This window comes from Idiotropiscis lumnitzeri, chromosome 8 (genome assembly GCF_059441095.1).
Source record: "Idiotropiscis lumnitzeri isolate Australia: NSW breed Sydney's pygmy pipehorse chromosome 8, RoL_Ilum_1.0, whole genome shotgun sequence".
NCBI classification, from domain to species: Eukaryota; Metazoa; Chordata; class Actinopteri; order Syngnathiformes; family Syngnathidae; genus Idiotropiscis; species Idiotropiscis lumnitzeri.
Window position 1 is genome coordinate 7,987,046 of NC_142398.1, and position 14,512 is coordinate 8,001,557.

The following is a 14,512-nucleotide window of genomic DNA, read 5'->3' on the forward strand; positions in this document are numbered from 1 at the left end:
GGTTTTTCAAAGATATATATCTTGTTGTAATGAATTTGCTCAATTTCATTAAAAATGAAATGTATTTTTTTTCTCCGATGAGGTGAGGTTACCAAAACTCTCCATCCATCTGCTCCTGGTCCGGCCCCTCTGTCAAATTTTAGAACCCATTGTGGCCCCCAAATCAAAAATGTTTGCCCACCCCTGGGTTAGGCTTTCACTAAAATGCAAATGAACCATGAATAAAAACAATTATTTAGCTACTTCAATTAGATTTGTCGTTGTTGTTGTTAAGAGGAGGCAAAACAACTTTGATGTGCAGTCTTGTAAACCTTCACAAAAACAACTTCTCAAAATCCTACCAAACAAGTGTGGCGTACAATAAAATCATATTTAAGCAATGTACTTAACTATGCGCTAAATAAATCTAAAGATTTATACACCTCAACCGACGGAAATGAAGCATTCAGATTAGGGTTTTGAGCAAGGTTCATTCAGGTTGTCAATATGATTTAAATGCCGTGTAGTGTATCAAAGAAGGGTTGGTGTTTTATATGAAACCTTCAAACCAGGCTTAGAGTTTGAAATTAGTGTTTCAATCCATGGTTAAGTTTTTAAAGTGGAGTTTCAAATCAGGGTTAAAGTTATAACCTAAGCATGCATTAAGGTTTCAATCTAGGGCTTCCAGTCTGTGTTAGAGCAGCAAACCAGAGTTAGGAATGGATTTTAAGTCGGGCTAATGTTTTCAAGTTAGGGTTTCCAGCCCTGGTTGCAGATCTCTGCTTTCAAAACAGGCATCCAGCCCGGATTGGAGTTTCAAGAAAGGGTTACAATTTCAAAACAGGGTTTCAATCAAGCCTCCTTATACCTGTGCTGCGGGTCGACTGCGTTCGCTGGGGATGCTTGTTGTCGTTGTGGGGCTCCAGGATGTCTCGATACTTGGACACCATGAGGACGGAGATGAAGTAGACCACGGCCAGAGCCAAGAACTGAGCCTGCTTACTATCCTCCTGGAACAAAACAAAAATACTAAACTACATCTGCGCGTGTATGTCATGTACAGTACACATGCTCTGTAGAAAGTGCCACTATAGTCCTTTCAAGTCCCTTTTCCACCAAGACTTTCAGTTGTTCAAGGAAGTCAATGTACATGACCATTTGTATGCTACAAAAACTGGAAACATTTTACCAAAAATAAGACCAGTTTAGTCTACTACAATTGAACTCTAACTGAAGTAGTATTCTCTTTCAAGTTAAGTCACGGTTCATTTGCCATTAGTTTAGCGTAGGCCTAACCTATAAAAGCAAAATGTTAATTTACAATAAAGCCAATATTGTTTATTGTTTTGCCTATGTTTGTTGGAAAATACATGGGAAGTTAGTCAAGTTAGCGCTTCTAGTTGTATGAGCCAATTGATTTTAATGACTGCAAAAGGAAATGGAATAGTTTGGGTTTGTTTATTTGTGGGTGCTGGTGGAAACACAAACAATACTGACCAGTATGCAACTGAACTGAACTTAACCATGCGGGTGTGTGCTTTTCACAACTCACAATGTCTCGGAAGACGACAGCCCTGAGGCGGTTGATGTCCATGTCCTGCAGCAACCGCTCAAAGTCGCGCACGGGAGACGTCCCGGCAGTCACCGCATCCACTAGACTCTGCACCAATCAAAGGAGATATTTGATTTGTTAGACAAGGCTTGTGTTTCCTCCGGCGGGAAGACGGCATCCTTAATGTAATGTCTGTTCTATAGAGCTGCTGCATTATGGATGAGTTTTAACACACACACGGCGGCGGTTCAGGGAAAGAACGGCGTGACTTTTACTGGAAGTCGCGGGATCAAATAAAAAAAACAACAATGACAACGGTAGGCGGTAATACAATAAGATGAGCTAATGCAATAACGCCTGGTGGTCGGTGGTCAGTGGGGAGGAAAGGGCAGAGCTTCAATCTGGTCTGGAAGTGACTTCAATGGTGAAAAAAAAAAAAAAGGAGCGGAAGAAGACGACATCTTTGGTATGACTTGCCTGTCCAGACACAGATTGGCCGGAAATGGCGGAGTTTGCTTCTTTGCTGAGTTTCAACTGAGCCTGCTGACACTCCAAGCAGTTTCTCACCGCCATCGCGCACACTAAAAGGAGAGAAGGAGGTGATTAAAGATGGAATTCAAAGCCAAATGAAAATCAGGGCTTCAAGTTAGAGGATTTTATGGCGTCAAACAAGAGGACCGGGGTTCCCGAAGTTTTAATAATATCTCCGTTCCAAAAGTCTACAACACTTCTGGTCGATCCTATTTTTTTTTTTGGCCAAGAAGACACTGCAACGAATAACTCACCACATTCATTCCAATATAATTTTTAAAAAGTTAGTGACGGACATAACCGCTGCACTTGATTCTAAGCAGCCAGTTATGAAACTTTGGTCCACCATGTCAAGGCTCTAGACAGAAACCAATCTGGGAGCACAGACACCCTAATTTCTCAGTTGTACGCCAAAGAAAAAAAAAAGAGGTTGCGCCAGTGCATTGTTTTAATGTTTTAATCGAAAATATCATTTATTTTTCGATATTTCAATGCCAATGTTCAATATTCTTGAGAAAAAAAAAGTTATTTGCACTTAAAAAGGGGGTACTCAGAATCAGAAACAGAATACCCGTTATTGTCATTATAATCACTGCACGACATTAGAAAGCTTCCCCTGCTCAGTGCAAATATATGTATATATAAAAAAAAAAATAAACAACTAATATGTGCTATCATATTATCAGTAGCATAAAAAACATTACCAGGATAGTTTTGGGGAAAGTGTAACTTTGGAAAAAAAAAAAGGGTTATTGCGGCCGGCGACTAGGTGACTGATCTAAAGTCATCTGACACAGCATCAGAGTGGGAATAGTTGCAGATGATAAGGACTGACAACTTCTTGAATGTTATATTCTAAAGTCAGAACCAACTACAACAAAACATTTCAGTCAATAGAAGGAGGAGCTGATCTATAAAACTGCATTGTTGAATGTGATGCAGTGAAAAATTTGGGTGCAGCTAACCTCTGTGGCAGGGGCAACAAAAAAAAAAGTTGGGCGCACCGGTGTAAAAAGTTAGTTTAGAGCCCCGCATGTGCTATGACGTATGGTAATGTATTATATGTCTAACTGAATCGCATTGCACAGTTTGTTGTTTAAGTATTTGTTTTAATAAAGGGCCAAAAAGGGGACTGCAGCGAGTGCTTTGTTTTTATTTGGCTGTCAACATTGCAAATGAGAATTTGAATAAATCAAAGAGGGATTAGGATTTTATTGATTGTCACAAGGCAGGATTGTTTTAATTTATTTGTATTTTATTTGTATTTTATTTCTTCTTAAAATAGTTTATTTTCATTGTCTACCCTATTTTCTTCTGTCTATGTATTGATCGTCAAACACACAATAAGGTGAGATTGATTTTAGAAACCCTTTCTGGGTTTTCTGATCCCACCAACTTTATATATTCATATGTAGATCATGTTTTTTTTTATGGCAGAATGAGAAAATGAAACAATAGTAGAAGAATCAGTAGTATCACTAATGAAAGGGAAAAGAACATGACAAGGTGGCGCCAACAATGTCAGCCTGGTTCAGTGTGCCTGCTCCAAGGTCATACAGTGCAAGGTGTGCTCTTGATTCACACAAGTAATCTCGCACAGACACACACGAACATACACACTTACTGTGTGCGCGCGTGTGCTGAGTCTGCACTGAGAGACACTTTCTCCTCCTTTGCGGCAAATAACATCTTACCCTGATGCAACTTCACTTCACATGTGGCACACTTGTCATCTAATGTCATCTATTGTAATCCACAACCCCCACTCAATGCTACTGCTACTTGACAACTGACAAATTTCAGCCATTTGGAAAGCGAAGGAGGGAATTATGCCGTCTGGAAATGGCCTGGCTTTTTCCATTAAGACCACTCTCTCATACGGCCATTTGTAAAACGGAGACATACAGGAGGAAGGGGAGGAGGGACGGAGGGCTGGTAGACGCTAAAACCTTGTTACACTCTGCCCAAATCCGATTAGGCGCCTTCAATGGGAAGCACATACCTCATCAAATATTCATTTCACAACAAATGCGCCTGCTGATTTTCCAACACTGGACGTGCAAGAGTGCCGTGAGGCTCGTTGCTTTTGTAGTACAACTCTGCATGTGAGAAAGCTTTCATTACTGTACCTTCATTTAGGGTTACAAAATAGGGTTTTAAATGTAAAGTCGAGTTTTGGATTTCAAATTAGCATTCCAAGAAAGTGATGGGGTTTGATGGTCAGGTTTCAAGACAACGTTAGGGTTTCAAGTTGGCGTTTAACAGTACATTCTCAAGTCAGGGTTATGATTTCGAGCCTGGGTTAGGGTTTCGAACAAAGGTCGATTAAGCTTTCATGTCTGGGTTGGGTTTCAAATTAGCCTGGTTTAGGGTTTCAAATCAGAATTAGAGTTTCAAGATTCGAGCCTGGTTTCAGATAACACTTGATCCGGCAGAACATTGGCACTTATATAATAAATTCACCCCAACTAAAAGACCAGTGATATAAAAGCTTTTTGGGGAGGAAATCTATGACAAATTGGCACACTTCCTTCAGGAGCTCGACATGTAATTCTTTTCCGTCTCAGCTGTGTACATCACAGCAAGGGGGAAAGCATTGCAATTGCTTGGTTTGTCAGTTCTGTTTCTGATTAAAAAAAAAACAAACAAACAAACCCTTGTCCACTTCAATCTGTGAAAATAGTTGGCCAGCGGCTGCGGTCACGTCCGGACCGCTTGTGGAGTGAGTGGCAGTCAATTTTGGATGACCACGTACCTCATCGATATGCCCTTGAGGTATTTGTTTTTTTTTGTTGTGTGTTTTTTTTTTTTTTTGCTTTTATGGGTCACTTCGGCAGTGTCAATGTCAGATAGTGAGCTTCACGACAACTTCGTTTGTCGTGCCTAGGTGAAATTTCAATGCTGGACTTTTAAAATCTAGCACTCCCATGCATGACCCATCTAAGGATATGCAACTTCAGTTGCAGTACCAGCAAGGAGGCCGACTCCACAGTCAAGGCGAGTGTGGCCGCACCGGACACGTCATTTTCAGATGAATGGACAATTTGTTATTGGTGCCTGACGTTATTTCCACCGAGACATAGAGGGAGAGTAGGGGTGTGTGGCCATAATGCTCATTACCAGGAGGCGTTTTTAAACTCCTTAGTTTTCCATTGGTTTCGCCAAAACAAATTGATAAAATGGAAAATGCATCATTTTCCTGATGAAAAAAATACATAAATAGAGCATATTGTTGAAAAATGGTCCATCCCAGCTGGAAAATCCCTTGAATGTTTCAACCGTAGATTATGTTTCAAGTGAGGTTTAGGTCTTCAAATTAGGGTTTAAAGAGAAAGTTGAGTTTTTTTCCATTAGGATATCAAGCTTGGTTTGATTTTTCAAAGTAGGAGTGGGGTTTCTAGCTGGAATTTGGCTTTCAAATTAAGGTTTTAACCCTGGAATAGTTTTCGAACAAGGTTTAGCATTTCGTGTCAAAATGTGGTTAGGATATCAAATGAGGGTTTCCAGCATAGGGCATCAATGCAGCCTTCAGGTTTTGAATTCGGAATAAACACAAGGTCAGTGTTGGAAATTTGTGTTGCAGGTAAGCACATCCATGTTGAATGTATTGCTCTAACCGTATTTAATAGCCTGGAATGAATGGTATGAAAATGGATTAGGGGGTTTAGGTGTCGAGTGGAAGTGTCCGTGTTTCCTTTCTCTACACAGTGCAGAAGCACAGGCGAGGCCATTATGGCCAAATCGCTACCTCACGATATCGACCATTATACGACCATTGCCATGCGGTGGGGGTTATAATAACAAGATAAGGGAAGGAGAGCAGAGAGAATACACACAGAGGCAGTTTTTTAAAAAGAAAAAAAAAAAGTAAAGAAATAGAAAGTGAGGAAGTGACACTACCAAGGCGGAGGCACTGTCGCAGGATACCGCCCGACGACATGTTCTTCTCGGCCTCGATCTCGGCGAAGTTGAGCGAGCTGGCGAAGACCAGAATGTCCACGAGGTTGACGAGGCGCTGAAGAAAGGCCACCGAGGCATCCAGTGTCAGGCCCTGAGAAGGCTCGATGTTCTCGAGCTCGTGCTGGAGGCGCATCACACACCACAGATATGAAAGCACCAGAGAAATGGAGCAACCAAAATTGATAAATACATTGATGGGATTATACGTACAGTATTATGCAAGGATGGGAAAGATTGATCAAAAATCAATTCAATAACGATTCAAATTGCTTAAAACATATATATCGATGGAAAAAATAAAAGAATTGATTTGCATTGTCATGACCATAGCCGTTCTCTCATGTCTGTGCTGTAAATACGATACAACTTTATTTATATAGCGCAATAATGGGTGCAGTTCTTTATTACACTAATACAAATGCTAATTAAATTCCATAAATTTTTGAATTAACTAAATGTAATGTCATTTTATTTAAATATTCACTACATGAATCAACGCTAATAATTTAAGAATTTAACTGAAAAAAATTGTCAATTGTATCCGAAAAACATTTTTCTACAACACGTAGCGGCATGAGTAAAATCATCCAAAAATGAATAAATAAAAATAAGGGGCCAATTTACTGAGGGAGATGCTTAATCTTGCAATCGGAAAACGTACTTGTCCATATCTTAAAATGAACGTTGCGGTAAATGTAGTTAGAGACAACAATAAATCTGAATGTCCGAGTCAAACAGACGCGCAGCATCCCATAAAAGAGAGGTCAGACAACACAAAAAGCAAGTTAACAATGTTAAGGAATCGACAAACGGCGGCCTAACGCAGCTGGCAAAAGGTCATTGTGGATGGATAATTTCCTCTTGTGCGTGCACGTGTGTGTCATTGGCCGGAGACTTACCGAGGAGGAGGTGGCGGCGGAGAGCAGCGGCAGGATGCCACCGCACGCCATGACCAAGTTGTCCACCACCTGTGAGATGAGATGCACGCTGTTGTGCACAAACACCACATTGTCACTGCTGTTCACGAAGTCCAGGACCGTCTTGGTGGAATGGCTGAAGAGACAGAAAAATACAGCAAATTCCATTTTCAGAAAAGGGTTACATTTTCAAATTAGCCTCAGTTTCAGACAAGTATTTGGCTTTCAAAATCTATATTTTAAACCCGGGTTAAAGTTGCAAATTAGTTTGAAGTTATGGTTAGGGTTTCAAATTGAAATCAGGTTTTTTAAATAAGGGTTTCAAAATAGTTTCAAGTAAAAGCTAGACTTTAATCCTAGGTTGCAGTTTTAGACAAAGGGTGGTGGTTAAAATTAAGGCAGGGAATGCACAGTATCGTATAAAAAGCATGAGAGCAGGATCATGATGATGTTTTAGCATCAAGCGGTCATCTTTCTATGGCTTTTGTGCACAGTCAAATTCATTTCATTCATTCAGTTTTTTTTGTTTTTTTTTCAGTCCAGTCAAGTTCCGATGAATAGAAGCCTGGCCTACCTCCTCCACGCTTGTACGTCGGTCTCAATGGCAAAAAGCAGATCTGTGAGAAGGCGCTGGTGCAAGTGGGACCAGCGGAACTCCGGGATGCGGAACATGGTGGAACGCGGTATTGAGGTTCCACTCTCTCTGGACTGGGCAGAAGACTGTTCACCGGCTCCTGTCGTCGCCGTTTGGCTTGCTTCCTGTAGACACCACAATGAAATTATGGGGGGGGGGCATCATGTAGTTGACTTTTTAATTGCGTGTGTACAAATAGTCAGTTATCTATAGTGTCTGGCCACCCATGAAATTAAATGGTCAGGTTAGCTTTTGTGAGCCTCTTAGTTCCCGAAATGCACCTTCTGTATAAGCAAGCCGTTTGCTAATTAAGATGGTCCAAGTTGTCAATAACTCCAGAAGAAGTGCAGTGATTAGAGAAAAAGATACATACTGTTGAGTGGGCCTCCCTGAGTTCCAGTCTCTCCGTGTCTAATGCTACATTGGCCACATCCAGACGGGCTATTTTGATTTCTTTGGTCTTCTGGCCAGCAGTGCTTCTCACGGTGCCACTAGAAGGGGATTCTTCCCCAGACGCGGTTGTGTCTTGAGTCGGAGTCTCCTGCCCTGTCGAGGGACCTGTTGGCTGCTGCGCCGAAGAAGCGGGTTCCTCTTCTGATGGATCTGTCACATTTTCTTTTTCATCATCTGCTTCAGGGGTCTTTGGTGCTTGGGGGGTCTCCGCACTTCCGGGCACCATTTTAGCTCCGGTCTCTTCATTGTTTTCTTCTAAAGCAACTTCGTGCATTTCACCACCTTCCTGCTTCATAGCATGGCCATCATTTTTTCCAACCGCATCCTCTTCAGTTGCAGCAGAGGCATACGACGACTCCTCCTGGCTGTCGTCAACGGGGTCGCTGATGGAGGACACGTCCACCAAGTCCTCATTGAAGGCTGAGGCACCACCCAGCAAGCTGTTGTCCAGAGGTGCGGCAGACTCAGGAGACGCTTGGTCGATCTTGGGCTCTTCCTTGGCAGCTATTTCTTCATCTTGAGCGCTTTCTCCCTCAACTGGTACACGATCGTCACTCTTATGTACTTCTGGTAAATTATCTGCCTTCTCAGTCTCAATTGTTTGTTCCTGTTGGTCTGTTTTTCCAGCAGGTTCTTCTAAATTGTTGGTTGGAATACCAACATCTTCTATGGAAGCTTCTTGAGGCAGGCTCTGTTCATCCTTCACCACTTTGGACACGCTAACGGTCTCCTCCAGTGGATCAGACGCATGAGCAGGGGGTTTTTCTACCGTGAGTTCGATGACGGTAGAGGGGGGCGCGTTGGTACTCTCGTCGGTCTCTGCGCTCTGGCTGACACCAGAAACGGTTCGGATTGTGCCGAGAGACCCGGCGGATTCCTGACGCTGGTATTGGCGGAACATGCGGGACAGGTGTTCCTTGTGCTGCTCAAAGGTGACCTGCAAAGACACAAACCAGACATTGATTGCCTTCAAAAGAATATAAAACCACCAAAAGGAATAGCGCAGATGAGATGGGGAAATGATGCAGAACAATGCCTCGGTGTACAGTACGAAACAATGTCACGATAAGATATCATATAATTGATAGATACACTGTGGGGGATCTTGTGATGGGAATTAAAAATACAATGGTTCAAAATGAATGGAATGTTTCAACTAAAATGGTCTGAGTCATTTGACTTGACAGGGCCATTCGGTACATATAAAATATTGGACATCTGTAGAAATGTGGCTGAAAACAATAAAACCTGATTTGACACAAATTTGTTCCATTTTATTTTAGTTTATTCTAAAAGCTACCATTTTTATCATGACGGTAAATTTGACGAATGACAAGATTCTGACTTAAAAAATAAGTTCTGAAAAATGTGAGAAGGAACATTAAATGTTCATTTGTTAGGAATTGACCAGAGAATTTTTACAGAATTAATTTTATGAAGCTACACTCTCTCTGGCATAGTATTCCAGTATTGAGTCAATAGCATTTGAAGCTAAATGTGCCAAGTTAAAAACCCTCCCCTCTCTTATACTGGCAGCTACTTAAGACCTATTAACCTCTATCACTCTGGCTTGCATCAGATAGCGCTGGATAGACCAGACTGCTCGTCCATAACCACAATGGTAGGCGGTGGCATTTGAGGAAGAGGCCGCACTTGTAAGCAGTCATAGATTAGCGGCAGATGCTATTAGCACGCGTCTACGAGCAGTGCGTGGTGCGTGTCCGGCATTGGCAAATCCTCCCACGCCTAATACAAGACCTCGCATTAATCACTGGGTCTGCAGGACAGAAAGTCAAAGATGGTGGTGGAAGGGTGGAGGGGGGGGCGGTTGGTGCGTGCGTGCATGTGGGGGTGGGGGTGTGTGTGTGCGGGTGTGGGTGTGCGGGTGTGTGTGTGTGTGCTCGGGAGGTGGGGGTTCTTAAGTGAAACTAGACCCACTTTGCAGCTTTTTTACCTGAGGCTATTTGGACAGCAGGGAATGAGAGCGGGTTGGGGTGGGGGGCTAAAAAAAAAAAAAAAAATTGAGTAAAACCGGAACCAGAGAAGGAGAAAGAAGGTGAGTAATTGGAATGAGAAGAACGTAAAGCTGGGAAGAAAGCGAGGCTGATTGTTTGTAATTAATTAGGCGTTATTGTTCTAAATTAGCCCGCTACAAGGTTGCTCATTAATCTTCTGTAGTGGGAAGCAGTGACTGCTAATCCATAGCTGCCTCCCGAGTGCTGCAGCAGTTGTTGTTCTAGAACCACCCCACCACTCCCCACCCCGCTCTTCGTCATTCTCACCCGGACTTCAGAGCCGCCACGCCATTAGTTTGGCCTTAATTGGACGTTAGGCAATTAAAAGGCTGCATTTCAGTTGCTGTGGAAATGATGCGGTAGGGCAAAGTGGGACAGAACATCAGTAGACAAACGCACCAGACTTAAATGGTGTAGGGTTGTTGGTTTTGACAATCGTAAAGAGACAAAGGAGACGGGGGTGAACTGGACTATCTGGTATGCTACAATGCGATAACATAAAAAGACCCACTACAAACTAGGACTCATTTCCACTGATGTGTTATTTTGGTTTGGCACCATATGATAATGTCCGATACGAGAAGATTGAGACACTGATTCTGATTATACAGCGGAAAACGGGCCATATTTCCACGAAGAAGTTTGGTTTACTTCGAAATGACATAATGGGATATGTAATATGCAAATATGAATACAAGAATATGAGATATGATGTGAGGCGATGCAATAAGATATGACAAGACATCTAGTTATACTTAATGCCATGAGCGGAAATAAGTACAAATACTTATCTAGCACAATGAATTGAACTGTATGATCGAAAATGTTCTTAGAATACAATATTCAATATGATACAATCTGTTAAAACAGATTTACCTAATTGTGTAATAGAAATTAAGGATATGACATGTTATAATGTAGTACAATGTGACATTCATTTACATATATTACGGCAAATGTTGTGACTATACCGGAGAATCTAAGCCCTCATTTCCATTAAGCATTGCAATTGGGCTTGGCAAAGTATGATGCAAAATGAAATGTCGAAATGCGCCAAGATATGGCCAGACAGGCTGAGAGAGGAAGGTATAATTTATACGAAAAAGAAAATTAAGGGAACGATGAGGTACAATCTGTTACAATGTGATGAAAAAATTAGTTCAGGGACCAAAATGTTCCCACATTTTCACTAAGCAGTGGCAGTTTGTTTTGTTTAATTTTGACCTTGATATATAATACGCAAGATAATAATAGCACTACTACTCGACTAGGCGACTTTAGCACCCCACATTGACAGTGAGTTCAAGCTAAAAGTGTTTTAATCAGCAACTGTGTGTGCTGGCTTCAACATCCCTGAAACTACTGAAATATACAGGTTTTGGGTCTGCGGTAAACACAACATGTGACAACCGGGGTCTTTGCTGATTTAAATGGTAAGGGGCCAAAACTGCTCAAATTTGGCTAAATATGCAGCAAAAACCGGTACCTGAATAAAAGAGGCTCTGGGTAAACACACCTCTGGAAGTGTTGCCTCCAATTTCTTACTGCATTTGATGCTAAAGAAACTAAATCATGAAGTGGGAACATATTTGCGAAGGCGCGTATGCTCTCGGGAGGATCGCTCGTATTTATGAGGCCTCGTTCCTCCAACGGGTGCCGCACCACTACGATGAATATTCAATGGACTCTGATAGGAGAAGGGCTTCCTCGAGAGGGAAAAGGCGAGAACGCGCGCCCGGCGACTCGTTTTCAAAGGCACACACACACACACTCAAGCACACACACACATACACAGCCCTGCAGCAGTGGGAGGAGAGAGCAACAGTGACAAACAGCTCCAGCGCTACAAAGGTGGCAGGAAATCTATCAAACAGGACAATAAAATTGCAATTGAGTTTCTTTAGCTTTTTTTATAGCACATGCATGTATCTTTTGTGGCGAATCAGAGCACTCGTAAGTGTGCTTGTGCAGAGCTGAAATCTTACAAGAGCTACACATAGGGCTTATGTTTTTATAGCCTTTTTGAGGGGCTTTTAGTCAGTAGAATTACACAAGAAAAATACCATTTTATTCAGCTTTGTGAAGAAAAGCACTATGTGCAAATCGAGGAAAAAAAATCAATTCAAGTGAGGTCCTGAAAAAAAGGGCGAAAATTCTGTATTTTTAACTCTGTTGTCATGTTTCCTTAATTTCTCAAGAACTAATGTAAGAATGTGAATCTCTGTAGCTGCTTGACCATGTAACTAGACAATAATTAGTAGCCAACTTAGAAAGCAAAGAACAACATTTGGTGAAAAAATGGACACCATGCGACTCATCATAAAGCAGTGGAACCATTCTCAGAGTCAATCAACAATAAGGTCTAATGACATTATTAAAAAATATCTGTTAAGTGTAGCATTATTTTAAACATAATGTAGTCAATGTTGTTGTAATATAAAGATAAATATTTTACTTTACGACCAGAAAAGATGTAGCAGAAGAAAAAAAGGATTGCTATAAAAAACTAAATTAAAAAATCTATATAATTTTAGGGTAAGATAATTTTCCACATTCATTATAAAGTGTATAATTAAACAAGTGATAATAAAATAGTATCATCACTTTAAAAAATTATATATAAATAAAAAATGTTTAAAAAAAATCATTAAATTGAAAAAAAAAATGTACAAAAAAAATTAGGTTTACACGTAAATAAAGTCGACATATAAATTAAATATAAAAGAAATAAGGCTATTTCATAATTTAATCGTGGTTGTGCATATCCATTCTTATATGTATGGGAAGTACAAATGTATACTATATTTAATTTACATTAATCCATATCTTAGATATAATATGGTCATGATGGTACATACTTAAAAAAAACAACAATCAAAAATAATTCCAAATAAAACAAAATTAACCATGACTACTCACTGAGTCATCTTATTACAAAATAAAGTTATATTGCCATAAGAAAAGTCATTTTTGTGCATGCATTCCACCGTACACAATTTATTCTGGTCCTGAGGACCTTCGGAAGCACATAGCCTGCCTGCGCCCCCTACAGGCCAACAGTCACTGTAGCCACACTGTGTCAAGTGGGTGCCTCACATCACAAGCACATCTTTAACTCACCCTTCACTCTGGCGGGGCTTTTAACTCCCCCCACCCAGCTAGACCACAATCCCACACCATCCCACGGCTACTTCGCCGTTCTGGAACAGACGAACGTAACATGATAGCCACAATGACTTACTTCAAGCACTAAACTGTGCTTTTTACAAACAAGAAGTGCTAGCGGTTGATTTTCATCTGAGAATGAAAGCTATTCTATATGTAAATAAAGATCCGAGAGAAGGGGATTGACTGCCTGTATTGTCATTTGGAATTGGTGTTACCCTAATGGGCCAGCTTCAGTTAGGATGGAAGGTGTGCTAATTTTGTGGGGACTATCAAAAATAAATAAATAATTATATGAATATAATATATGAATATTATATGAATATAATATAATATATATATATATATATATATATCTTTAGCACATAAATGCCGTTCGTACTATTTCTTTGTGAAAGTCTGTCGTTGCTTCCAGCTGTGGCGCTCACTGAAAATAATACATCTACCGGCGTTATGTATTCAAGATACAAAAACGGTGACTGTATTCCATTACTGTTGCAGAATTTTTTTTTTTCTCAGATTACAGGTAGCTTTAATAAAAATGTAGATTATTTTTTCAGAATGACATTTTTAATGTGGGGGACAAAGATCAAAGTCGAGTCCCCTGGCTGACGAAACAAGAAGGGAGAGAATTGTGACTGTTTTGGACTCAGTTTAAATAACATTTACAAAGAAATGTGTCAACTGTCGAAATAATGTATTCCTGCCAGTGCTACGCCCGCAACTTCTAAATAAATACTCCCCGTTACAAATTGCCCACGTCGTTACGATATAAATGCCATATTACCAATATTGTCTGCTAAATTTGTCACAGAGAATTAAAAAAATACAATCGTATTTTTGCGGTCAACGTCATGTCTCAGTCACAGAGCGTGCGTGTGTGTGCGTGCGTCTGTTTGTGTTCGTGCGTGTTTGTATGAGACAGCTTTGTGTGTCAAGCAAACCTCTCTCCACTACCTTTTACAAATTTACAAACTGGTCATGTGGAAAGGTTTGAAAAACTTTCTGAAGCTACCACGAGGTGAAGCTATCTTTCTATCTATCTATCTATCATTCTGTCTGTCTGTGCTGCTTGGTGCATAATTGGTCATCAGTATGTCGCGTTCACATTTTCCGTGCTATAGATGAGAATTGATCAGTGCTCAGCGTTCCTCCAACATACCAAAACCATGCACGAAATAAGACCATAAGACGGAAGAAAATGAGAAATATATAAAAACAAACATCATTTTTGTTGGATCAATTTCTTTCAACATATCTGGTATTGGATCAATCCAAAGGTAATTAAACGTATTCAAGTTACATT

General features: G+C 40.6%; 1 protein-coding gene across 6 annotated transcripts in view; it reads right to left on the reverse strand.

Moving 5' to 3' along the window:
• Window positions 1-14,512, reverse strand: part of lrba (LPS-responsive vesicle trafficking, beach and anchor containing) — a 199,502-nt gene that overhangs the window by 147,446 nt on the left and 37,544 nt on the right. For 5 of the 6 annotated variants that reach the window (XM_088302310.1, XM_088302314.1, XM_088302313.1 and 2 more), the window contains exons 22-28: window positions 7,947-8,963; window positions 7,514-7,698; window positions 6,922-7,075; window positions 5,963-6,143; window positions 2,009-2,112; window positions 1,532-1,639; window positions 848-989 (exon numbers count right to left, since the gene is read on the reverse strand). In XM_088302310.1, coding sequence (XP_088158436.1) covers window positions 848-989; window positions 1,532-1,639; window positions 2,009-2,112; window positions 5,963-6,143; window positions 6,922-7,075; window positions 7,514-7,698; window positions 7,947-8,963 — 1,891 coding nt within the window. The remainder of the gene's footprint in view (window positions 1-847; window positions 990-1,531; window positions 1,640-2,008; window positions 2,113-5,962; window positions 6,144-6,921; window positions 7,076-7,513; window positions 7,699-7,946; window positions 8,964-14,512) is intronic. The other variant, XM_088302311.1, reaches the window with a different exon arrangement.